Source organism: Seriola dumerili, unplaced genomic scaffold (genome assembly GCF_002260705.1).
Source record: "Seriola dumerili isolate Sdu_G_001 unplaced genomic scaffold, Sdu_1.0 BDQW01000538.1, whole genome shotgun sequence".
In the NCBI taxonomy this organism is placed as follows: Eukaryota; Metazoa; Chordata; class Actinopteri; order Carangiformes; family Carangidae; genus Seriola; species Seriola dumerili.
The window spans coordinates 1,201,236-1,227,724 of record NW_019174793.1 but is presented as its reverse complement, the minus strand read 5'-3'; the positions used below and the strand labels follow the sequence as shown (position 1 = coordinate 1,227,724).

At 42.9% G+C, this 26,489-nt stretch overlaps 2 protein-coding genes across 4 annotated transcripts; one reads left to right on the top strand and one right to left on the bottom strand.

The window, feature by feature from the left end:
• Nucleotides 1–326: 326 nt before the first annotated feature.
• On the top strand, nucleotides 327–14,391 carry trmt1 (tRNA methyltransferase 1). 3 transcript variants are annotated; one of them, XM_022764437.1, is made up of 16 exons: nucleotides 327–490; nucleotides 1,638–1,942; nucleotides 3,133–3,322; nucleotides 4,806–4,993; nucleotides 5,496–5,611; nucleotides 6,881–6,993; nucleotides 8,276–8,424; nucleotides 8,806–8,889; nucleotides 9,267–9,336; nucleotides 10,139–10,273; nucleotides 10,829–10,914; nucleotides 11,921–12,029; nucleotides 12,124–12,200; nucleotides 12,352–12,471; nucleotides 12,886–13,000; nucleotides 14,274–14,391. In XM_022764437.1, the coding sequence occupies exons 2-16, from the start codon at nucleotides 1,695–1,697 to the stop codon at nucleotides 14,346–14,348; spliced, it is 1,875 nt and encodes a 624-aa protein (XP_022620158.1). In that variant the 5' UTR covers nucleotides 327–490; nucleotides 1,638–1,694; the 3' UTR covers nucleotides 14,349–14,391. The 3 variants fall into 3 exon arrangements, with proteins under 3 accessions (XP_022620158.1, XP_022620157.1, XP_022620156.1); XM_022764436.1 differs by having other exon boundaries at nucleotides 1,634–1,942; XM_022764435.1 differs by having other exon boundaries at nucleotides 1,544–1,942.
• A 441-nt stretch (nucleotides 14,392–14,832) lies between these two features.
• On the bottom strand, nucleotides 14,833–25,625 carry man2b1 (mannosidase alpha class 2B member 1). The gene is made up of 23 exons (XM_022764484.1): nucleotides 25,508–25,625; nucleotides 25,110–25,212; nucleotides 24,167–24,340; nucleotides 23,881–24,074; nucleotides 23,617–23,749; nucleotides 23,294–23,439; nucleotides 23,001–23,200; nucleotides 22,781–22,901; nucleotides 22,483–22,561; nucleotides 22,015–22,124; nucleotides 21,761–21,868; nucleotides 21,352–21,468; nucleotides 20,646–20,828; nucleotides 20,450–20,547; nucleotides 20,238–20,358; nucleotides 19,824–19,942; nucleotides 19,411–19,512; nucleotides 18,968–19,055; nucleotides 18,717–18,797; nucleotides 18,289–18,513; nucleotides 17,271–17,420; nucleotides 16,880–16,982; nucleotides 14,833–15,577 (listed from the first exon to the last, which is right to left on the bottom strand). Exons 1-23 carry the CDS (start codon nucleotides 25,616–25,618, stop codon nucleotides 15,474–15,476), a joined length of 2,970 nt encoding a protein of 989 aa, XP_022620205.1. The 5' UTR covers nucleotides 25,619–25,625; the 3' UTR covers nucleotides 14,833–15,473.
• Nucleotides 25,626–26,489: the final 864 nt, after the last annotated feature.

Sequence of the window (26,489 nt, the reverse complement as noted above, 5' to 3'; positions counted from 1 at the left end):
GGTTTGAGATATTCTGGTTAATCCATACGCCTATGTTTAGCCTCTTCATTATAATGCATTACTAACTCCAGGCACGGTGAGATTAAATTAGATTATTCATGAAAGCGGACTGATGTGTTTTCCAGTTTCCTCACATGTTCGCTGCGGGGGAAAGTAGGCCAGGGTGTGCAGCGGCTGACTGATCGACCCTCTCTCCCTCTTGTCCTTACATTACACCGTTACCCTGACATCACACGGCCCTGCCGGGGGAGCGGGGGAGGGAGCGGGCACGCAGCTTCTCGCGCTCTCGCTCTCTTCTGGCCGCGCAGGCTTCCGTAGATACGCTCCAAACATGGTGGCTCCCATGTGCTAACGTGAGAACCAAACTGGAAACAGAGTCTACACCGGAGCAGCGAGGGAACAGACACTGTACAGCCACCTGGATCACTTTTACAGGAAAACCTCCGACGAAGTCGAAGAGCAGCGTCCGCCACAGTTACAGTTGTCGCAGGTAAAACGTAAAACGACGCCTGTTTAGCCTAGCTAGCAAACATGCTAATAACTTTCCTGGTATGATGTGTGCAGCAGTAGCACAGGTTTGAGGGCAGTTTTCATGACAGAGTTTGCCTTCATTTAGTGAGTTAACTCAAAGTAAGACACATTTTTTGCTCCACTGTAATGGCGGCCGTACTGACGTGTCGACTCAGTGTTGTTTAATTGAGAAAAAGAAAAGCTAAAGGTGCTGGAGGTAAGTTAAAGGTACAGCTCAGACCTTTACAAATCCTGCTTAAGCCCTGGATTGACGAGTCCTGAAACGGCTAGTTAATTAATTGATTAGTCGATGGACTTAACAATGGTCAACAAAACTTTATATTTCTATCTCTGAGGACTTGAAGCTTTTCTCTTTGTTGTAAACTATAGTGTTGAAGGTTTGGCTGTTGGTCGACTAAACAAGCAATCTAACACACCACCATAGGCACTAATGTGATGATGGGGAATTTGTCAGCTGTTTTCTGATGCTCTACACACTAAAAGATGAATTGATCTAACCAATAATGAGCTTAAGAAGCAATTCTTGATCTTGAAATCAGAAGTTGACAAAACAATCTTGCCACGGTGTCAGTTTAGTGAGTGGGTTCTTGAGCTTTTGATCCATGGTGACGGGACAAACTCCATCTGTTGAGTTTGCCATCAGCAAGTGGTTTCAGCTTTAGGTTGGGTGATCGTGCTAATGTCCTTCCATATATTCATATCATGACAATCCCTTCCTTGAAATACTGTTGCTCAGAGTGCTCATTGCTAAATAATATCAAACTAATGTAACTGAAGTCTGTCAGCATGAGACCTCAAATATTAGGGAATGGAACTAAATTAACATGGTTTTTGTTGTCATATAAAACCAAATAAAAGGTTACTCTTATTTGTGACCTGTAAAGAATAAACAGAGTCTTGCATCAGAGAATGAATCACGCTTTTTTTATGAACATTTATGATCTAATGGTGAGATTTAGCTTCTTTCTTTGGACATTTTGCAGCAGTCATGTGTTTTATTTGTATTTTCCAGGCACTGCCCCTTTATGCTGGTGAAACCAGCTCGCCTGTTATCCCTCATCATCTCCAGTCACCTGCATCATTCTTGCACCTTCTCTGCTAGACAGACACTTCGGTGGAGGCTACGCAGTGCTGCTGCTACTCTCAGCAGGGGGCTGAAATCTATGGAGCCCGCAAAAGCCTCCCATGACTCAGAGGTTCCCACTACCAACCCTCCACCTACGTCTACTGGCTCTTCAGCAGATGTTGTGATCTCAGCTCCCACAGACACAGCATGTGACAAGGAGGAGACGCCTACTGTGGGTCTTTTACCAGGGGAGACGGTGGTCAAGGAGGGCAAGGCGTCCATCTTGTTTCCCAGCGCAAATGAAGTGTTTTACAACCCAGTCCAGGAGTTTAACAGAGATTTGACGTATGTATAAACCACTTTAAACCACAGACATGAGTTTCCTCTGATTAATGCAATATGAAGTGAATCAGTTCAGAGCAGGTCATCAGTTTGGAACAGTACACTGTAGAGACAATAAAAAACAATCATTGGACAGTCGGCATTATGCTTTCCCTATGCGTATCCCTGCAAAGTACAACAATGTTCTAAATGTGCTATTTTAAAGTGAAACTTCTGCTGAACACTGATAAAACGGAGATAGTAAATGGTAAATCACAAGTAGAGATATCACCAGCCAGCTAATATTTTGATATGTATGCTAACATTAGCTAACATTAGCCATCTACCAGACCACCTAAGCCTGTAGTGGCAAAAACCTCCGAGTGTACTGAAAGGAACAATGGCATGTTTGCTCATGAACTAAAGTTTGAATTTGAGATTGTTTTATTTCTTCTCCCAAAAGTGACGCAATCTTTCTTTAATAATAGAAAATGTTTTAAAGTGTTAATCTTCATCACGATATGTTCAGAAATAGATGTGGTGGAGAACAATCATACTGACTGTTGGTGAAACTCTAAACCTGTCAGGTTTTGGGTTGGTGGGATGAATTGTGCATAATTTTAAGTTAATCGGATAAGTTAAATCCTGTTGTCATAGCAACACTGATAGACAAATTGCAACTAGATTTAGCGGGAAATACAGACAAAAATGAATTTAGCCCTCATGCCTCACAGTAATGTAAGCAGCCCAGTGGCCACATGGTGGCGTAATGGGAACCAAAAAACAGGAAGTTGTGTGTTTTCCCCACACAGAACTTTTCATCAAAGTTTGCTAGTTTTTGAGATGTTCTGCTAAACAGGAAACAGTTCACGTGACTGAACACCAACCCTCATTGCTAAGGGAAAACAAGACACTTCGACTTGGTCTCACATGTCATATTTTTGATTCTGCAGACATATTTTTCTTCGCCTCCCCCAATTTAAACTGTGTGATCTTTGTCACTCAGTCACAGTGAACCAGTAATACATCAAGACCACTCTACAATAACCTAAGAATTTAAACCGCTGGTTTAAATCACCAGTTGTGTTTGGAGGAAAACAAATGTCATGAATATTTATTAAGCTCTGTTTTTTTTTTTTTTTTTACCCTGTTATCCTACCTACAGTCCATGTTTATATGTATGAGCAATCCTTTTTCTCTCTTTCCCTCTCCAGATGTGCAGTGATCACAGAGTTTGCCAGAGATCTGCTGGCTCAGCGGGGGGTGAAGGTGGTGGTGCCCGGAGAGAAGGAGAGGGTGGTGGTCTCTCTGGCAGAGGAGACGAACGAGGCCGATGCACAGATGGAGGAGAAAAACGGAGCAGAGGAGCCAGCTGTGACTGCTACAGTGGGGGAGAAATGTGAGGTACGTGGGATTGATTTCACAGTGTAATGACCATGGAGCAGATTTTTATTGCTCTGTCTATCTCAGCCAGAAAAATCCCCATGAATGGGGGGAAAAAAAAATCCATTTAAAAAATATGTGTGCAGCTCCTCCAATTGAAATGTGTCAAATTATTTCTCTGTGTTAAAGTAATTTATCTAGCTGTAATGAAAGTGAAGTGTTATTGTCAGTACTATCACTAAATAAAGGTTATACAATAAGTAAGATACACAATATAAATGATACCAGCACAGCATATAATTGTTGACATAACAAGCTTACTAGTGTGGAGTCAAAGGGTGGAAGATCTCAGTGATGGTGGTAGCTGATGGGGATCACAATAAACATAAACAGTCTACAAAACTCAACACTAAAGAAATTAAAGGCAGCCAAAAAGAAATCATTAATCCAGTTTTGTGACGCTGAACCACCTGCTGCACTCCCCTGACTCTGGCCCTGTAGTTCAGAGCAGTATCAGGATTTAGTGGTTTGTTTTCCACTGGGGCTTCTCATGCTAAAAATATGCACACTGATCCTGCTGGAGCAGTTTGGATCAGAGCTTCCGGATAATTTCACACTCAGCTGGTCCCAAGTGGTAGAAAGAGGTAATTAGATCATTTCATGAAACTTTGAAGGATGTTAGGTTGAAATAATGTCATCGATGATCGGTAAACACACCTGAGAGAAAAGTTTCTTCTCCTTAGTTGGTTAGTGAGGTGGCAATACTGGTTATTATGGTACTATTCTGGGATAGTTTAGCTTTCGGCTGATTACTGGTAAAAGAGAAAACTTTTGGACTGTGACTAGTTCTAAAGAATTTGGCTCTTGTGGGAATATGTGCAGCTTCTGAAAAGTAAGAATATTACAACATAACACTTGGCAAATAAAGTTGGCACACACACAAAATGACTTTGTTACTGCAGCTTTAAAGGTCCGTATTATAAAAAGTCTAGGTTCTATATTAATACTGTGAAAGTATCAGAGCCTCAGTCCACAGAGAAATGCACACAGCCTGTATTCAGAAACTGAGCCTTAAAACCAGCCGTCAGGACTTCTGGAACTTTGTGATGTCACAACAAAGCAGTCACCAAGCCCCGCCCACCGGGACCCACCATCCAAACCTTGCAGGATTTGGTTTCTCTGAGTGTTTTTACCTGAAATCTGCTGTGTTTTTATTGGATCACTCAGAAAACAGTCAGCCAATCAGAAGAGAGGCTCAGAACTTTCTCTCCTCTGAAACTTCACTGTTTTGGTTCAGTCCCACCAGATGAACATCGAGCATTTAGCAGCTAAAGAGTTAGTGGACAAAATCAGAACATGGGGATTACGTTCATTAAACACGAGTCCAAATGAATCATAATGCTGTTTTGTGTCTGCTGGAGGTGAAAATAAGCAACTGTTTGCTATATCAGCTTTATAAGGTGATAATATGTCTGTTGTGTTTTGGCATTCATGTCACTTTCAGCTCGGTCTTCGTGTCCTCGAGGGACTGGCGGCGTCGGGTTTGCGCTCGGTGCGTTTTGCTCTGGAGGTCCCGGGCCTGCAGAGCGTCACCGCCAACGACTTCTCCACCAAGGCCGCGGCCCTGATCGCCAGGAACGCCCAGTACAACGGAGTTGGCCATCTGCTCCAGGCCAGCTGCAGGGACGCCAGGTAGGATGTGCTCGTTTGCTGCTGCTCCGCCTCCGCCGCGGTTATTTATCTGCTTCGCTGATTTGCTGAATGTTGGTTTCTCCCTCTCCTGTAATCATCCGATGCTCCTCATCTTCATTCATCTCCAGTCTTCACCTTTGACCTCTTGTTCTATTCATTCTTCCGCTCCGGCTCTGATCTCTTCCGTTCTTGTCTCTTCGCCTCTTTCTTTTATGAACTCTTGTCCCTTTTCTTTCACTGTCGTCTCTTTTCTCTTTGGCACGCTCGTCCTCACGCCTCCCTTCAGTCCTTTCTCCTCCTCGTGCTTCTCTGAATTAATCTGCTCTTCTTTGTAAGCTGCCCTTGACTCGTCTCATTTCTGCTCCTCTCTGTCCTTCATCCTTCTCTGCTCCGTTTTTAAATTTCCTATTCTCTCCTGGTATCTAACGTTTCTTTTCATAGATGTGAATTATTTCTTTTCACCTCCTGTTCTTTTCTGTTTTTACCCTCAATGTTTTTGTAGTATGCTGATGTATGAGATGCGAGGAAAGAAGGAGCGCTATGACGTCATTGATCTGGATCCCTACGGTAGCCCCGCCTCCTTTCTGGATGCTGCTGTGCAGGCCGTCAGCGAAGGAGGTGAGTAGTTCAGTCTGTCAATCAGTTTTCCTGTTAGCAAGCAGTTTATAGTATCAGTGCGGTTTCCATTCATTTTATATATATATATATATATATATATATATTTTTTTTTTTGGTTTGTTTTGTGAATATAAAAGGCTGATACATCTGAAAATGTATGAAATCCATTTATGTATATGTATTCCCTAGAATAAAGATGACTGATGATAAATCTTTAAATGTTTTCAAAAGGCAGATTTCACTTTCACATGTTTCCAAGAGCTGAGAACGACAGTCCAGCTTAAAGCTCCGAGACGAGGCATTTCTCACCGGCAGAGTTTTATTTAGTTTAAGAAATAGGAGAATTTTCTTTACTCATAAAGTAACACTTTCAAACAGAAATTTGAAGTCGTGACCTTCAGAGTTACATGGAAAAAATCACCTACGCAATAATAATTCTTTATCACCCTTCAAGCTGAATTATTTGAGTGGAGATGAAGAACAAAGGTGAGTTGAGCCGGAGGTGTGTGACTGAAAGAAGACTGGGTGTTGAGTGCTTCTGAGTGTTGGTATGAGGAAATTTACAGTTACTCACCAAGCTTTAGATCACAGTGTGACGCTGTGTGTTTATTGCTCGGGGCAAAGAGAAGAGTCCCACAGCACCGCAGACTCTCCCTGTTTGCGATTAATCAGAATAAATGCTGATGAAAAATGAGAGCGCTCCATCCAAGGACAATGGACGACTTTGTCATTGTCCTGTTGGTTTAAATTATTATCAACCACGTTGTTTGATGTGAGAAGAGCCGCTGTGGTGTTTACTGGCGTCTGAATTCCTGAATATTGAAATTCAAAATATTTGTGCTCAGTTTCTAATTACTGCTTCTAAATATTAGATGTTCTTCTCCACCAAGACAAACTGGTTTAGTCTCTTTTGTCCCCGTTATCTCTCCATGGTGGAGGTAAAAAAAAATAATTACCAGTTGTATTTTCTTTATTTTGGTGTCAAATGAAAACATGAAATATGTTCAGGGTTATGTGCCATCTTGTTGGACGGTTGGATCCGAGGAAGGTCGCATATTGTTTGTGGAATAATTCTTGTTTGTGTTTCAGACAAAGTTTACAAGACCGAACAGAGACGGATCTTTGGTTTTGAACGACGCCTCCCATGTTGTGCAACTGTCCTGTTTGACCAAGCTGTGAAAGGACTTTTTTTCTTTTTTTTTTTTAAATATATCTTGTTCTTTTTTGTCCTCTTCTGTCTCTCCCTCTCTCTGTTTCTCTCTCTCTCAGGTCTGTTGTGTATAACATGTACAGACATGGCGGTGATGGCAGGAAACAGCGGTGAGACCTGCTACAGCAAATACGGTTCAATCTCCATCAAAGCCAAATACTGTCATGAGATGGTGAGTACACACACACACACACACACACACACACACACACACACACACACACACACACACACACACACACACACACACACACACACACACACACACATACAAATGTAAAAATTCGCATACAGTACACGCACAGACATGTCTCCATGTGTGCACTGATAAGGTCTTAATCCTTTGTGTGTGTGTTTGAGTCCGACACAAACAATGTTGTGTTGTCATGGAGTCTGGCCTGAGGCTACATGTCGGTGAACTGTGTGTGTGTGTGTGTGTGTGTGTGTGTGTATGTGTGATGACCTTGAGCTGCTCCCTATCGTTCTGTTACTTCCCACAGTATTTTTTAAAACTGACACACAAACCTGTTAAATGATTGTTGTCTTGTGTTGTAGACACATTTCTGATGACTGCTCCAGCTTTAACCTGCTGACAGATACACTGTTTCCTGTGACAGCTTCACAGTAAAAGCCACCCTGTGGTTTTGCTAGGTGAAGACTTTTAATTTGAAGATTTAACACTGGATTCCTGTGAATCTGTTATGTGTCGGAAGGCGGACTCTGTCACTAATAATGAAATTAACCATATGGAGAAGACATTATGACAGTAAATAGAAACGGGTTCTGAAGTCATGAAAGTCTTTGGGACTACAATGTTGAATTTGAAGTTTTCTGACTCTGGCGCCACCCAGTGGTAGAAACAAACAGCAGCTTTTTTCATAGAATAAAGACTCTTTAATAATCGCATACAAATTCCACAAAGTGGCTTTTAGTGATTTTTTATTTTCTTGTGGTTTATGGGGATAAACAGAAGGACAGCAGTGACTCTTACTGTCTGATAGTTTGGCCACTGGTGTATCGAGAACAGGCCGGTGGACCAAAACATTCCTGCAAAGTTCACTCTGTAAATCAATACTGATACTGGTTATTGATCGAAAGTCTGAGAAAACTGCAGTTTTTTCATTTAGTTTAGTTTTCATGAACTAAACTCTCATCTTTTTTTATTATTATTTATTTTAAGGTGTAGGAATATTTTTGCCTTCGACTGTCATGATAACTAGAGGGTGAAATTATCCCCCAGAGATGCTCTATATTGACAAAATAAAACCCTAACCCTACATTAATGTTAGTGGATACTGAAGATGTTGGTTTTAATTAGGATACATCATGTTTTTTTGGTTTTTTTTGGTTGGAATAATTCCTTGATATGATGTGAGTCAAGCTTCAGTAGAAGAAAGAGAGGATTTCATAGATAAAGACTGTATCAGTTTAGTGTGTGTCTCTCTTCCCTGCAGGCTCTTCGTACCATCCTCCACAGTTTGGACCAGAGGGCCGGGGTGTACCAGCGATACATCCAGCCCCTGCTGTCCGTCAGCGTCGACTTTTACATACGAGTCTTTGTGCGCGTCTTCACGGGACAGGCTACAGTGAAAAACTCAGCCAGGTGCTCTCTCTCTCTCTCTCTCTCTCTCTCTCTCACGCACACACACACACACACACGTACTGTCTTCTAACAAAGGGTGTTATATGATGAAAGATGAATGATCCTGAAACTGGGTCACTGCAGCAACAAATACTAAAAGTAATGGCAGCAGGAGGACTCAGTGAGATGAAGGAAAAAAGGAAATAAAAAAAAAAAAAAATAGAAATATGTGAAGGTATAAAAACTGAATCTTGATTATGTTGATTATATAAGGAAAAGTGTGTCATTATAGCATACAAACAGGATGTGCTGTTCACATATGAACAGCTGCACAGGCACACAAACAAAAAAAACCCACAGTGTTTAAATCTCACATTGAGCGTTTCTCCTCTTGTGCTGCAGTAAACAGGCTCTGGTCTACAACTGTGTCGGATGTGGCGCTTTCCACTTGCAGAGAATGGGCAGAAGAACGAGCAACGGAAAACAGTAAGACGGCACACACTGTACAACTGGGTCTGAGGATGTTTTGCATGTGAAGGGATTAAATCAAATAACAAAAAAAAAATGCCTCAGACTTGGCGGCACATGATCTGAGATGGCGTAAAGAAAGCTCTTTCTCTTTATACATCTATAGAATAGAAAGTGGGGACAGGTAACCAGGTGAGCAGCTGTAGATTCATCTGTTTGGACAAATGACATTTGAGCTGTTGAGGCTTTCACTGGATGAATGTGCAGGAGTGTCTAGGTAATATGTTTTTTCAGAGGTGTTTGTGCTCCTGGTGTGTGTGTGTGTGTGTGTGTGTGTGTGTGTGTGTGTGTGTGTGTGTGTGTGTGGGGTAATGTTGAATATTATGTGATTTCAGTATGAAGTATTCTGCTGCCACTGGACCCCCTGTTGGACCAGAGTGTGACCACTGTGGACAGAGACATCAGGTAACACACACTGACACACAGTGGTATTCTGATATGTTTTGTATTAATATGTATTCTGTAGGTAAATATAAATATTTTAAAGGTCCCATGTTGTATAAGGTGAGATTTCCCATGTTTTTTTTATTTTTTATTATAGGTCAGGTCTAGGTTCTTTATTAATACTGTGAAAGTATCAAAGCGCTCAGTCCACAGAGAAATGCACACAGCCTGTATTCAGAAACTGTGACTTAAAGCAAGTCGTAAGGGCCTCTGTAACTTTGTGATGTCACCACAAAGCAGTCACCTCACTCAGCCATGCCCCAAGCCCCGCCCACCTGGACCCACCATCCAGGCTCACAGGATTTGGTTTCCCTGAGTGTTTACCTGAAATTTGCTATATTTTATCTGATCACTAAGAAAAACAGTCAGCCAATCAGAGGAGAGGATCAGAGCCTCCTCTCCTCTGATTGGCTCACCGACCTGTTGTTACTAGAGCTCCAGAGAGAAGCCTGAGAGAGATGTAAAACTCCACTCAGATGGTTTTTGGTTCTTAAAACCACAATTATATCTTTTTATGGATCAACGCTTCAAATAAAATACAGGGAAAGTGTAAAATATGGAGCTTTTAAATTTTCTTAGTGGATCTAAATTCATTATTTATACCTTGATTTTATGTTTTTTTCTCACAGAAAGTTTCTCTCACAGTCTTTTATTTCCTGGTGTGAACAGTGCCAAAACCTCTGTGCCTATTAGTAGTTATTACTCTACAAACACACATGCACACAGTACACGAGCTTGAAGCCTGTGTCTGTCTGTTCTGTAGCTGGGTGGACCTGTCTGGGCGGAGCCAATCCATGACTTGGCGTTTGTCCAAAAGGTTTTGTCTGCTGTGTCGGGGAATCCATCCCGATTTGGAACATCCAAACGCATCGAGGGCATGCTCAGCATGGTGACCGAGGTATTCACTTACCTTTTATACACACTCTCATAAAGGGACCTGATGTCATCTTTTGGTATTGTCGCGTAGACGCAGCCGGTTGTATCAGGTGACTTTACATTGTGTGGAAAACATATTTGGAGATATTTGTAAATTGTAAATTTACTAGCTGTTTACTTACCAGTCCTGCCAAGAGTTTCAGCCATCATTGCGTTTACAAGACAAGAGGTTATAATAAGTCCTCTGAGCAGCTGCTTCTTGAGGGACGCTACAGTGACTCGGTATCGGAAAGTGATGAGACAATGCGGCTAGGTCAGGGTTTAGCTGGTTAGCATGCTAACTTCAGTAGAAGAAAAGAAGTGATAGAAATAGAAGCCAAACAAGAGGGTTGCTTTCCACCACTGGAGACAGCGCTCAGTGAACACGCAACTTTTCTTCTAGACTGGTGAGTAAACAGCTGCTAATGCTAACGTTGGCTATGTAGCAAATGTAGCATGAAAAAAGGTTTGATAATGACCTACATGATTGACAACCTGCTTCCTGTTGTCATCACTTCTGATGTGCTGCTTATTTCAGGAGTTGGAGGATGTGCCTCTTTATTACACTGTGGACAGTCTGAGCAGCACGATACACTGCAGTACTCCACCCCTGCTCCAGTTAAGGTAAACACACACACACACACGCACCCAGCAATAAATACACAGTGTGTTATATTGGTATTTTTGACATTGGAACATTATAACAAGCTGTGATACACATGGACACAGTCTGTTCTGTGGTTGTATTGTTTGTTGGAGTCGTCGGTTAAATTAAACACCAGCACAGATAAGAACCACAGTGTTGTTGGACTGTGACTGTAGCCGGAAAACGTGAGAGAAATAAAGAACTCTGCTCAAACCACTTACTATAAATAAACAACATGAATGGATAAGTGTTAGGAGGTGAAGCAGTGAGCTAACCCAGATAAAACAGCCTGGATTATGCAACATGTTTAAAGCTGCACACGTATTTTCTTCTTTTTCTTTTTTCTTTTTTTGTTTATTTAAATTTTTATTGAATTTAAATGACATTAATACAGGGTTGGTGGTACAGTTACTGGTTCTGGCATAGACGTGAACATGGTGCATAAAGACGAGGCAATCAAAAGAAAAATAAATAAATAATATCCATATATCAACGGGGGGGGGGTCCTAATCTTTGGGCAGGATATCTCAGTAACTTCTTCAAATTTGGCACAAACGTTCACTTGGACTCAAGGACGAACTGATTAGACTTTAGTGCTCAAAGGTCAAGGTCAGTGTGACCTCACAAAACAATTTTTAGCCATTACTCGAGACTTCACACAGGAATTATGACAAAATGTCACACGGGATAGTTCATGTTTTATCTGACTCTGGATAAACAGGGATGTAACCTGAAACTAGTCTGAGTGGCGGAGGCAGACAACCGCGAGGAGGTGATCCTAGTTAACTCATGATTTCATGTTGACATTATAAATACTGTAGTTAGTTTTATTTCTCCTCAGAAAAGCTTTGTCTTGTCTTTGAGAGATATTTGTAAATATGCTACTAGCATACATTAGTCTCACACTGAATCAGCTGATTCTCTCTCTCTCTCTCTCTCTCTGTCTCTCTCTCTCTCTCTCTCTCTCTCTCTCTCTGTCTGCAGGTCTGCGCTTCTTCATGCTGGCCACAGGGTTTCCCTCTCTCACGCCCGTAAGAACGCAATCAAGACAGACGCTCCCCCTGCAGCCATCTGGGACATCATGCGATGCTGGGTAAACATCACTGATTGAGCGCTGTGTGATGTGCCTTATTGTTGAGAATCACTCTTTATTTACACCTGTGTATTTGACTGGTGGTGTGCCACAGGAGAAGGCTAATCCTGTGAAGAGGGAGAAGCTGTCTCAGACCAGCCCCGCCTTTAAGATCCTCTCCACTGAGCCCAGGTGAGACCGCACCCTACACCCGAACTCATCAGCGACGGCTCAGTGGACCCGCAGAGTCAGTGACGCTGGATGTGATTTGTTTAATAAAAGCGCAATGTCGAGACAAACCTGTGACATCCTCGTACGGGATTGTGCGTCTGTGTGTTTGTAGCCAAGAAGCCTGTTTCACTGTGAGGGAGGACGCCAACCCCCAGTCACGCAAACGCCACCTGACCCGGTTCCAGGAGAATCCTCAGGCCTTCTGGGGACCCAAAGCTCGCGCCAAAGCCAGGTAACCAACACAGCAGGACACACAAGAAGCTATCACACTTTTGAAGAGGGTCGACACATTTTTAAAATGTGTTAAAGAGTGACTTCAACTTTGATCAGGAGACTTTTCTTTGCATTTACTTACTTCATCAACTGAAGTCAGATGTTTAGATGTATACTTTTATGAACCTGAGTGCAGGTAAAATTTAATTCAAAGATATTTTAATAGCTTCTTTGGGGGCTTGTAAACACCTTCAACTACTTATTGAATGAAGATGTGAATGCTTCTCCATCTTCTTGGTTTTGCTCATCGTGATCTACTTCCTACCTTCATCTTGTTGTCTTTCCTGCCAGTCTCTCTCTCCTCCGCCTCTGCTCTTCCTCCATCTGTTAACCTTACGTTCTCTCCTGCTCCTCCTCCTCTCCTCTCCTCCAGCGGTGGCATCACTACCAGCCTGCAGGACAAGAGGAAGAAGTGCCAGAACAAGAGGAAGAACCAGATCACAGACTCTTCTCAGCTAAAAAACTTCCCCTGCAAGAAGTTCAGACAGGTCAGTTCACCTACAGACAGGAGAAGCTGCTGACTGGTTTAAAAAAACAAATCTTAGAATCATGAGATGAAGAGCATTAGGATCCAAATATATCTAACATGTCATGAAAGAAAAAAAAAAGTTGGTTTACAGGAAAGATTTTAAAATTTCTTTGAAACAAGGAGGATGAACACGAATTTCAACTGTAAACTCACTCACCTTCTTACATGTGTGGACAAACTGCTCATCACTGTGACGGTGTTCATCATCTGTCAGTCACAAAAAGCAGGTCTGTCTGTCTGTCTGTCTGTCTGTCTGTCTGTCTGTCTGTCTGTCTGTCTGTCTGTCTGTCTGTCTGTCTGTCTGTGAGAGTGAGAGTGAGAGTGAGAGATGTCTTTTGCTGTTTGGTTTCCTCCTAATAAAGTTTCAGTCGGTGGAACTTGGTTCATCGGTGGTGGCAGCTGCTGCTGCAGCAGCAGAGGTGATTGTTAACAACCTAACTTGTTTCTTTAGAAAAGATGTTTTCTCCTGGAAAACACCCACCTTTTCACAGACACCAGCTGTTGTTTCAGTCTTTCTCTTTTTATGTTTCTTGAGAACCGCTCTCTACCTCAGGTCTTCAACTACACACACACACACACACACACACACACACACACACACACACACACACACACACACACACACACACACACACAAAGTTCAGAAGAGTTGCTCGGATGAGTGGTTGTTTCACATGCTGCAGGACCTGATGCCACATAAAAAGTTCCCTGGTGTCCGTGTTAGTGTTCTATCCCTGTAAATTCCAGATATTATTGAGTTTATTTCTTGTGATACAAGGATCGTGATCGTTCATCTGGATCAGAAAAAGAATGAATTGGCTGCAGGTTTTGCATTTTTAATTTTGTTCTGAGAAGAGAAAAGTAAAAGTAGTGCAGCGGATTGAGTTCGTGCAGGTGAGGGTCGTTTCAGCAGCGTCATGTTCTTCACGAGAAACTTTCAGTCCCACAGAAGTAGAGGACGACCGTTACTTCATTATTGATTACACCTGTTATAAGTCCTCATGTCCCGGGTGGGGAAAAAGAAACTCCAGCACATTCTGCTGAATTAGTCGTCTCCGTCAGCTGCTTTGGCAGGTCGCCACTCTCTGCTGGTTTCCTGCCAGATGAACTGAACGCAGCCAAAATGAACCGTTTGGCTGCTTTTAGACGTTGTAATACAACGTCGGAGTCACCTGGCCCGTTGTTGTTGTTGTTGTTGTTGTTATTATCATCTTATTGTTGTCTGTTTTCAGGGAACATGTACAAATGGAGAAAAATGCTGCTACTCCCACGACCAGGAGCAGACGAATCAAGAGAAGATGGAATAATTCTACTGTCTTCTCCTAATTCAGATGTTTTTTTGCTTTTTTTTTTAAAATAATTTTATTTCTGTTATTTCTGTTTTGTTTTTTCTTTTTAAGTGCAGCCTGGATGAAGTGAGAATGATGTGCTGCAGATTGCATTTAGGAGGACAACAACCTAAAAGCTGTTAATATACAGAACAACATATCCACGATTCAGTTTTATGTCAGGTTCACATGTTGGGTTCCTTTTTTTTTATCACATATCAATAAAGTCCTCACTATGACTTTAAATGTTTTTTTGTCTTTGATATTTAAGGTTGTAAAGGTTGTTTTCTTTTGTTTTTTTTCTCGCCTTGAATATTTGATGGTAAAACAGGTCAGTTTTCATAAAATGCAACTTTTTTTGAGTTTTAATTAATAGTTTAGACGCAGTAAACTAACTGTTCAGTAAAACCTGCCTCCGTCTGATTGATTATGCACAGAATTTGTAACGTTAACACACAGGTAATACAGTAAGTGATAGATTTTATTGAGCTGCTTGATGATCAGTATAAAAATCAAAGTATATACACACACACATTGGCAGAAGTAGAAAAGTCAACACTTATTGCACACATCAGGCAGACAGATAGAAACATGTTGGCACCAGTTTGTAGAGAGAAAATGTTCCGGGTTCAGAGAGATTTTACTTGTATTGTCTCTTGTTGATTTTTTATTTTTTGATGTCTGTACTAAATACAAAAAGGCAGCTTCAGCTAATACTGTACAAATGCCTCCAATGAGAAACATGTTCAGACATTCAGTGGCTCTGACCGCAGCTTAGGTTTCCAAAAAACATCTGAACGTCTGGTTCATTTCGTCGTTTAAAATCGTAACAAACCGGATTTTCACATGTTTCCGGATACACAAGGCCACAGCGTTGATCTGATTTAACATTGCTGGCATTTGAACGCACGCGTGTCTGCGTTCAGAATCAACCTGCGAACACGACCGCTCATTCTTTTTTTTTAATCCGGTGCACGACAGTCCTCGCTTGGTGGAATCAAACCCAAGCCAGGAGGTCACAGGAACTTCATTTGATTGTAACTGCATCACTTATTCATTTTGTGGCTTCTCGCAAAAAAAAAAAAATCTGAAGCGTGTGATTGGCTATCTGAGGCTGACCCTGAGCAGGAAGGTTCGGATCTCCATCGGCCTCAAGGTCACCTCCCACGTGGAGGGGTCCTGGAACATCTTCAGCAGGGGCTTCTCCTCTGGAAAACAAGTACAGCTTTTAAACACGACCAGAAAGAAGCAGATTATTTCTACAAATATCCAACACTTTAAAGTAAAAACTATCAGAATGAGTCTCGTTGAGCTGCTAAAAAAAACAAAAAAAAAAACACCCTGCAGTTTACTAATAAAACTATGAAGCATAACGATGCATTTATGACTCATTACATTACGCTGCCTGTTTAATGAGTCCCTGCAGGGAGATCGTCTTTACAGTTCAGTCGACTGTAATGGTGCAGTGATTACCGCCCTCGCAGAATTAAAAGGCGTCAGTGGATTTCTGGATTCGCGCTCCTGTCTTCAATCTACGGTCTTAACTGAACACGACGCTCCGCCACCAGCCAAAGTGGTCCATCAGTGAGTGGCAGGGAGCTGGTGAACTGCCAGAGCGCTGGTGGATGACACAGATTCTCCAGCGTTTGGCTGCCTGGTGCACATTTTTGGATGATTGTCGACTAATTTACAAAAGCACAGTTTCTAGGGAGATGAGGCAGGTTGGAAGTCGGTGACAAAAATTTGAACACGGTGAGATAAATCAGCTGGACAGATTGTCACAAAGATTAGTGTTGACATTCATCATCTCCAGAGGATAAAAACTAAATTTTTCTGGTGACACCACTGACTGTTTTTTTGGCGCCAAAATTTCCACCCTTACACAAGAAATATACTGAGCACATTCAGGCTTCCCAGAGGATAAACCCTTTCCACTTTGGGCAGTCCAGCTTCCCTCTAGTGCCACCTACAGGCCAAAAAGGGTCTAACAATCTAATTTATCATTCACTTGTATTATGTATTGCTAGAAACATTGCAGCCACTTTCTGAGCTTTAAACTTCTGCTGCTTTTTTCTTTTTACATAATTGTATATTAAATGTATAATTACACATTTGCTGCGCTACGTCTTCAAGGCAGGCTGGAGGCTACAGTGACGCGACGGGCCGGGGCTAGCTGGTTAGCATGCTAACTTCAGTAGAAGAAAAGACGTGATGGAGAGAAGAGTTAACATTGGTGTATCTCTCCACCTCTGGAGACAGCTGTTGGTGAGTAAAGGAATGAAGTTTGATGCTGAACTCGCAACGTTTCTTCTAGACTGGTAAGTAAACAGCTGTTAATGCTAACGTTAGCTATGTAGCAATAGCTAAATGTACAAATAGCTCCTTTAAAAATAAAACGAGGAACTATCAGATCTGATTTGGTGCTATCATCTGTACTGGTGTGTTCCTTCAGACAAAATCTAATTTCAACCCGTGTAATCCAGCGACTGACAGGTGCGGGTGTCCCGTACCTTTCTGTGGCGTCCAGCTGAAACGCATCATCTCCTCTTTCCACTGATTGGCTGACAGGTTCAGCTCAGACACGCCCAGCACGTCCAGAGTGGAAAACAGCTTCTACACAGACAGGAAAAGACCGGATGACAGAATTAGTTACATTTTATTATATTTACTCTACTTTTTGATTTTATCTATTTAACCAGTTAATTATCTATAAAATGGCCACACAACAAGAAGCAAGAACGAGCTAATCTTATTTTTGAAGCTTAAAACAAGAAATTCTCGAGTTTTATTAACTTTCCTGCTGATCTACTTTCATTCATTAATAATCAATCAGTCATTAATAATGTAATAACATCAGCTCTTGTCTTGTCCAGGTGTCCGGAGGGTGTTTGAGCGTCTGACCTGCAGGTTGACGGTGACGGGTTGTGAGTTCACTTTGCTCTCCCAGCTCTGGAACTGATGCTCCAGCCTGAGCAGCACCGAGTCTTTGTCCCACTGCGTCAGTGTGAGGAGGTGGACAGCAGGGGGCAGCGCAGCCTGAAGACCTGAGAACTACACACAGATACAGAGACAGACAAACTGACTTTAGTCTATTCACGCAGGTCAGAGGATCCACTGACAGTCGACTCCATAAAAACCATTTAAAACTCGCTCTCAGACGCGGCCTGTTCATAGACTTTGCTAATTTCTTTTTGCTTATTCATTTTGTAATGTCTAGTAAGAGTAGAACGTGTCTCTAATTACAGGAAAACATCAGCACAACGAGAGCTTAAAACAACGCACTCTCCTGAGACGTTGAGAAATGAGAACAATGTCTGAAAATGCTAATATGTACACAACGGGAGAGAAATGAGTTCATGCAGGAGTCAAGTCCACTCAAGCAGCCAGACGGGCAGCAAGACGTTCTCACAAACTGCCTTTAGTGCTTCTGATTCAGGTCATAGAAACGCTTAATGAGCCAAACCTTTCCTTCACCCTGAACTAAAAGAACAGTAACGTAAAGTTTTTATGAGGCAGTCTGCAGTTCAGGCTCGTTTCACTAATTAAAAGAAGAGTTTAGGGCTACAACTGACTAATATTTGCATGATTAATTAATCTTAATCATTTTAACCATAAAAGGCCAGAATTTAGTCAAAAATCGCTTTTTTTAATTTGCAAGAACCCAAGGTGACATTCAATTCAATATCGTATATGGGAAAAAGCATTTTAGAGCTAATGTTTAATATTTTTGCTTAAAAGTAATAAATTATCAAATTTGTTGCTAATTAATTTGATATCTAATCAATTAATTGATTGTTTTAGTTCTAGGAGAGTTTGTACTTTAACCTCCAGTGTTAAAGATTTTACTGAAACCCACTCTACCGTTTTCATGTCTTAACTAGGACAGCACTTCATCAGGCCCCTCCCCCTCCTCACTCACCTCCAGTCGGGTGTTTGGGCTCAGATCTCCGTTGGCGAACGTCAGCAGCGGCTGCAGCACCACTTCCTGCGCCAGGGGCCGGTGTGTGTCCGCGGCGACGGACGGGGGGTCGAGGGAGAGCAGGAGGCGGCCGCGGACCACCAGCCCCTCTGGGAAGATTTGGGAGGTCTCGTTGAGCGGCTCGGCAACGCCGCGGACATCATCGTACAGCAGGCGGCGGTGGAGCTGAGGGATGAGGAGGGTGGAGTTCAGTGTGTGTGTGTGTGTGAGTCATGTTGTTTGCTCTGGTCCAGGTGAAAATGGAGGATTGGCCTGCTGTGTGTGTGTGTGTGTGTGTGTGTGTGTGTGTGTGTGTGTGTGTGTGTGTGTGTGTGTGTGTGTGTGTGTGTGTGTGTGTGTGTGTGTGTGTGTGTGTGTGTGTGTGTCACCATGATCTCCAGAGAGCCGTTGTGGATGCTGCCTCCTCCCTGAGAGCGATCGGTCACCACGGTGAGTTGGTCCACATCATCCTGAAAACCACATGTACAAGGATGAGGAAAAAACACAAGTGGAAACAAACAAACCGAAATCTGTTGCAAATCCAGAGAGAAGAGAAAGAACATGAGATAACATTATATAAAATCCCAAAACATGTTCCTGTGGTAGAAAGTAGTTGTTGTTATTCTGCAATAATAAACACCTTGATGAATGCGCGGGAGTTGATGGGGTAGTAGTTTCCAGCGATGGGCTCTGATTGCATTAGATTCCATGTTGGACGGAAGTCTTTCCTGAGGGGAAACCACACACACACACACACACACACACACACACACACACACACACACACACACACACACACACACACACACACACACACACACACACACCTCTGAGTTTCCTTATAAAACACAGTGAGTCTGACAAATGTTCCCGACGTGTTGTAGAAACAGTTGAAGTTACATTTTTCATTTGATGGATTAACTCATTTTAAATCTGAGTCTCTGAGTAAGAAAAATCTGTGAGTGAGTGAAATTCTTAGATCTCGGTCAGAGAAGCGGGACTGATCGAGACAAACGTTTACATTACGGGAGCGGATTTTACACAGCTGGTGGTTTAACTCCAGCCTGTAGGCAGCCATCTTACTTTCTCTGCAGCACCTCTCTGCCGTTGGAGTCGGTGTAGAAGATCTCTGAGGTTTTAATGCTGGTGTCTAGACGGGTGATCACCTCCTTCCCCAGGCCGTCGCTGAGGAGAGACAGAAGAAGAAAAACAAATTGTTTAGGGTCAGAATAACTCACGGAATCCGACTTTTCTAACATAAAACTTTCATATCAATACCGATTCTCTCAGTTTTATTTTTAAGCTCAGTCTCTTTACACACTCAAATGTATTTGTGTAAATAAACAGCCGATCACCGGCATTATTAGAGCTCGCTCCAAGCATGCTGCATGCTGATTGGCTCACGGATGCTAATGAGATTCACCATTTTTTTACTCCTCAGGTATCGAATGAAAAGAAAAAATCTGGATGCAACATGATGATGAGCGCACACTCACTCGATGGGCAGCGGTCCGACCGTCCACTCCAGCTCCAGAGCTCTGCTGTCGCCGTGGAGACGAACCACCTGAGACACCCAGGGAGCAAACCGCTGCCTCACCTCCTGCACCACTGAGGTCTGCAACGTGAACCGACACCGTTATACATCGTTACATTCACACTGCAAATGATTTGATTATCTCATTACACAAACACAAACAAACACAACGTCTGTCAGGTGTATTTAAAGGGTCACATCGCTCTTACACACTGGATTGGAAGCATCTCTCGTGCCACACCTGATGCCAACAGATGTGGCACAGCTGCCGTGAGCAGGTGTCAAACTAAAGCTGTCTAATTAATCGTCCTTTTTTTAATTAACCCGACATTTGCAGACGTTAATGAGGAATCAGTGCACTGAGAGGAAACTGGACCTGGATCGTCTCGGTCTTGGCCGTCCGGCTGATGACGAACGGCGTGGACGAGTTGGGCCTGAAGATGTACGCTCCTGAGGGCTGGTTACTCTCCAAGTTGTTGCCGTCACTGGCGTTGTACCTGGAACGCACACAAACACACACGTGAACAACAACAACGCCAACAAGAGTTTGGACGTGTAACGGTGCTGTGAGTTCGTTGCGTTTCTAACCAGTAGAAGTTCTGCGTCAGCTTGATGCTCTGTTTGGTCTCCAGGTTACTGAGGCTGCTCAACAGGCCGGTATCTGGGTCAAAGGTCACCCGCAGGAACTGGAGCACACGGACACACAAATACTCCTGTTTTATGTACTGGACTTATCTCCCATCATGCAATATGAAAGGAGCGCGTGATGACGCCGCGTTAAGACCTTGTTCTGAATCACTGTGGGGGCGCCAGGCTGCGCGGAGGCCGGCGGAGGTCCCGCCAGACGCAGGGACACGGAGTAGGTGCTGTAGCCCAGAGGAGGAGCCTGAACCTGGAACACCAGCTCGTTGACGGCGAAGCCCCGGTTCCTCCTCACCTCCCGAGTGGCTCTGGACACCGGAACCACCTGGAACACACACACACACACACACACACACACACACACACACACACACACACACACACACACACACACACACACACACACACAGGTTATGTCTTTTTCATTTTATATTATCACTGCATATTTGAGACAAATGACACACACAACATGACTGTGGCTCAAAGGATAATCTGACTTTAGTTTGTTTTGAGTATTTCATGAAATCCTGTCATCACAAACACTAAATCATAATTATTACTGATAAAGATTTGAAGAAATGATCTTATTTTCACATCTTATATCGATTTTTGACTAAAACAATTAATATATTTAATTGCGAAAGCTCTTAAGAGTTTAAAATGACTGTAAATTATAACATGACCACAGAAAACTTCCACTCGTAAGTAGTTATTATCCTGAAGTTGACAGAAACAATTCCTTACAAAACGTCCTGCCCTTAAAATATGAATTAAAAAATATATTTTAACTGTGAGCTGCCACACACACACACACACACATACGCACACTCACAAACTCCGACATTCACCTGACAGTCCACAGCTTTGCCGTTAGCATCAGACACCGCGTACGCTGTTCCATTGACGGGCAGCCTGACGGGCCAAGTGACGGGCCGAGCCAGAGGGTTGTACACGCTGACTGAGAACTGAGGGAGGGACAGACACAGAGGTGGGGGGTTGAGCATCATCCAGTAACAATAATGACTATTATTAATGAGATTATTTAGAGAGGATCTACTGCAGCTAAAACATGCTTCTCTTGATTTATTATTTCTTTAGTTATTTACAAATGTTTGTCGTAGGAAAGGATTTAGATATCTGTGTTTGCACAGACTCCAGCTCTGAAGGTTAAAGTTGGGTTAGGAGTTGGGGAATTAACTCTAATTAAGTTAATAACAGGAGCCGCTGGACAAGTTAGTGTGTGTGTGTGTGATTCACCTTTTTGCTGGACTCGGTGAGGGGACACACACTGATGTTGAGGTTGTCACAGTAGATCCGCTTGGCAGACGAGCCGCTCAGAGCAGCCAGACTGTTACTGACCAAAACCTGAGAGACAGACATGCAGGAAGTATGGAAATAGATAGGACTTTCAAAATAAAACAAGTACATTCAGCCAAAAAAAGCTCAAACTATCAGGACGTAATACGGAGGATTATGCTGAGCAGGATAATGCTGTGTGAAGTCTGACATACCTGACAGCGCTGCCAGCCGTTAGCCAGCCTCCTGGCGTAGTCGTTGGCCACGTGTTGCTTCTCAGTGCCCGACACGGCGTCGTGATGCTGAGCCACCGCCATGGCCTTCTCTGCCAGTGAGAGCGCAAACAAACAAGAAGCCGTCGATCAGACCACACAGAAGATCGAGTGTGATCCTTGCCTGTTGAACTCAGACACGCAGAAGTCTTTAAGCTTCTCTTTAAACTTTTCTTTTAGTGGAAGCATTCAGAATAGGTTGTCATTTATACCGATTACTCCTACTGATCTTATTCATTTATTCTTTTCACTTCTTCTCTTATTTCATTTGTAACCTTGTTAGGAAAAGTTAATCTTTTCTCACTGGAGATATATATGTGACCACAAGGGGGAGACATAATAACCTTTCTCCCTCCTGGTCTGAGTCCAGGATAAACGTTTTACAATAAAAAGGTAATAAAGAAATCTCACTCATGGTCTGGCTCTCGCCTTCCCCAAAGGGTCCCTGCCTGGAGGCGGGGCCACCGAGCACCTCCAGCTGGTTACACGTCTAAAACATGAGGAAAAAAAGATCTTTTTTTAAAAAGCCACACAGTTAAAACACGACATGTATAGTTTAGTATTCACGGTCCCAGAGTGTGAATCCAAAAGAGTTTGGTGATCCTCTGACTAGTCTGACCTGCAGGTTAAAAGTTTTCCACCTGTGAATGAACCTTTTTAATGCGCGTGAGGGATGTAAATGGATCAGTCGGCGTGAACCTGAAGCTACCTGCAGATTGCTGTTGCTGATCCTCTCGTAACGCTTCAGTGCCGGTCGGCTGGTGAAGTAGCCGGTCCAGAAATCATGAGCGCTGTCTGCGTAAGGGAAAAAGTCGTCCGTCTTCAAAGCCCTGAGTCGAGAGGACGATAAGGTCGCAGCATAAAATCCATGAGACACCGTCTGGCTGTAATTCTGATATGATACTCGTTAAAGTTAAAGCTCACACTACCAGGTGAGGTTCGCTCGGTGCAGCTCCTGGAGGTAACAGGACGGGGTGGAATAGAGCACGTTGACTTTGCTGCCGTTGGCCTGCTGGGCGTTGACGTAGTGGATCAGCTTGTCCAGGTTCTTGTACCACAGGTTGGCGTTCTCGTACTGGAAGTCTGAGCCCATGGTCATGATGATGTGATTCGTCTTATACACCGTGGCCTGAGAGAGAGGAGGAGGGATCTGTTACGAGTCTGTTCACACTCCCCTAAAAGATATGGTGTGTGGGTGTGTGTGTGTGTGTGTGTGTTGAACCTGACTGGTGGCGATTGTAAGGAAGCGCATCACCACATCATCAACATTATAGTCCTCCAGGTCAGGGTCGTCTCTGATTGGTGGGTCATCACAGGACTGGTCCCAGCAGAAGCCCTCGGGCGGGTTGTAACCGTTGGGAAGGATCCCTAGTGGATGGGAGGGGGGAGGGGGGAGGAGGTTGAGAGCAAAGGTTAGAGGATCAATTCACCCAAATTCCAAAAAAAAACATACTTTATGTTTTTTTATATTAACTTAAATTAATTCTTAAAAGACTAGAAGAGATGAGAGGAAGCATTGGTGCACGTGTCGTGGAGTTGTGTTACCGGTGAAGAGGTCGGCCGTGGGGGGGGTGAGGCTGTCCGAGGCTCTCCACAGAAGCTCCTGCTCCTTCTGCACCATCCTGTGCATCCGGTCCTGGTAGTCCAGACGGCCGAAGAAGAATCCGTCATATCCCATCTGGAGCAAAACAAACAAACAGGAAATGATCAGAGTGAAGTTTAACTGAGAAGCCACTTAACTGTGTTTCTGTGTGTTTTTTTTTCAGCCTCAGTAGAAAACAGCACTTCCTTGGCTCCGGTCTAAACTACCTGTGCAAACATGGAGGCGTGTTCACGGGCGTGGCCAAACGGGTCAATGTGCCAGGCCACCCGGGGACGACCGCAAGCCCCGAACGTCTCGTTGAGGAACCTCAGGCCTATGGTCATCTGGTCGATGACGGCGCTGTAGTGAGTAGTGGCCTCGTCACTCATGCACCAGCCCCCATTCACGAACTCCAGACGCCCTGGAGGACGGCGGAGAGGAGAGCGTTGGTCGGGTCACACACACTGAAACTCTCCCAGCGTAAACGGATCAGTTCAGTGTTGGTTCATGTACCTTCATTCACCAGCTGTTTGACCGTCTGCTGCGTGCTGGAGCTCTGCCGTTTCCACCAGCGGTAGAAGAACGCCGTCTCCACGTAGATGAACCTCCTGTCCGGGTTCTTCAACAGCTGATCCACCACCGAGTCCAGGATGTACTGCACCCCCGCATGCTGGATGTCGTTACGGTCTGCGCACGCACACACACACACACACACACACATACACACACACAGTTTGAAACATGGTAGAACTCTGAACCTTGTGTGTAAACAGCTGTATTATTATATAAAACAACATTATGTTCACATTTGCAGTCATGCACTGCTCACAAACATGTGCTCCTCCTCAAACTAAGCACCCATCCACAGAGTGTATTTAATATCTGCTTACACAATCACACATGAAATAACTCACAGAGGTCAGATGTCTGCAAAACACACAGCGGCTCTCACTTTAAAAAGACTCGTGATGCTGAAATATACGCAAACTCATCACCCCAACCACAGTAAAACTATAAAACTGTTATTACAGTGTTTACTAGTGAAGACACGCACTGACAGGAAGCACATTATAGGACCATAATACAGCCGTTTTCAACATGCTGGTTGTGCACTTGAGTCAAAACAGTGGTAACAATGGTTAATTTATAACTACTGACTGTGGATGGACGCACATCTTCATTTTGTCAATACAGCACATAGCACCAGAGCTTAGTTATCTATTAACCATTAGACACTTACAATCATTTTACCATTAAAGAGGGAATTTTTCTGGCTTATGCATCTTATAGTTGAGGTTGTATGTAACATCTTCATCTAATAATACATTAATTACTGCCCAAACTTCCTGTTATATACAACATCTGCATCATACGGCATCTCACATGAGCCACTATCAGCAGGCTAATAATCAACAATTAATCAATACAATTGATAAAGTAGAAGAGAGGGACTGACCTCCATAGAAGTACTGGTCCACGGTCTTGAGCCAGCCCACGTCATCATGAGTGTGAGGGACCAGGTGGACATTCAGCATGTTGGGTTTGGTGGCATGACATGACTGCACAAACACAAACACATAAATACAGTACGCACCGTGAACGCAACGCCGGGAAATATACAAATAGTCTTATGGTTGAGAAACGTTCAAAGTTAACACGGAAACAATGTTAAAAGTTTTATTACAGTTCATTTCCAGTCTCACTTCCTCATCCTATCTGACAGGGAGCAAAGGCGGATGAGCGAAACAGAAAGTAGCCGCAGCTGGAAACAAGAAGTCCCCCGTTTAAACTAATTATTAGTGTTAAATAAGTTAATTACACCCATTAAACAACCGGAATATAAACGCGGCAAACCTCGTATCCACATGTTGTTGTGTGTTTTGTTTCCGGTCCGAGAGGGAAACTTAAAACCGCACTGAAGAGAGACAGGAGAGCCACAGCCAGCTGCAGCGCTCCGGCCGCCATGTTGGAAAAAAAAAAATGAACCGCGAATCATATGACATCTGTTTATGTTGACAGGGGTCACGTGACAACACTTCCGCTTTTGTTTTATGTCCCTCAACTGAGACTCTCAGGCAGCACTGCAAAAAAAACAAAAAACAAAAAAAACAAACAAACACAAAAGCCACAACTGCAGGTAGAAGGAGAAGACAAAGAGCGTCTGTGCAGTAAGATGAGTCACTCCATAGGTAGAAAGATGGTCCAAAAACACGGACAAATATTATATATATATAATATAGTTCTTTGTAGTCGGTCTTTTTGTACTAAGTACTAGATAAATACAGGATATACTAGCTCTGAAATTAATTATTTTTTTTACTATGAATACATTTATGAAGTTTTTTTTTTTTTTTTACTGATAACATGATTTATCAATTATTCATTAATCTACAAAATGGTTTCAAAACTTTCACAAGTCTATGCAGGTGACATTTTCTTTCCTTGTTCTGTTGGACCTGTTGTACAAAACCTAAATATATTAAAATAAAAAGATAAAAATAACATTCAATAATATTGAAACTAGTTTATTGATCACTAAATGTCTTGTTGGCTTACATATAACGTAACAAAAACAGTTTTGAATAGTTTATAAATTAAAGCAATAATATATATATATATTGTTTTTTATATTAAAAAATTAAGTTATTGCTGTGCAGAAAACATCAACGATCAATAACTGGATGCGCATAACCATAACTTCAGCTTACTGCACAACAAAGGTAATATTTACACTGCCTGTGGTATAAACTCCTCTCAGATAAATCCTTATTTATGTGTCCTAATGTTTGCGTTTCACAATAAAAAAAATTAAAAAACAAACCTCAGAGTACCAATT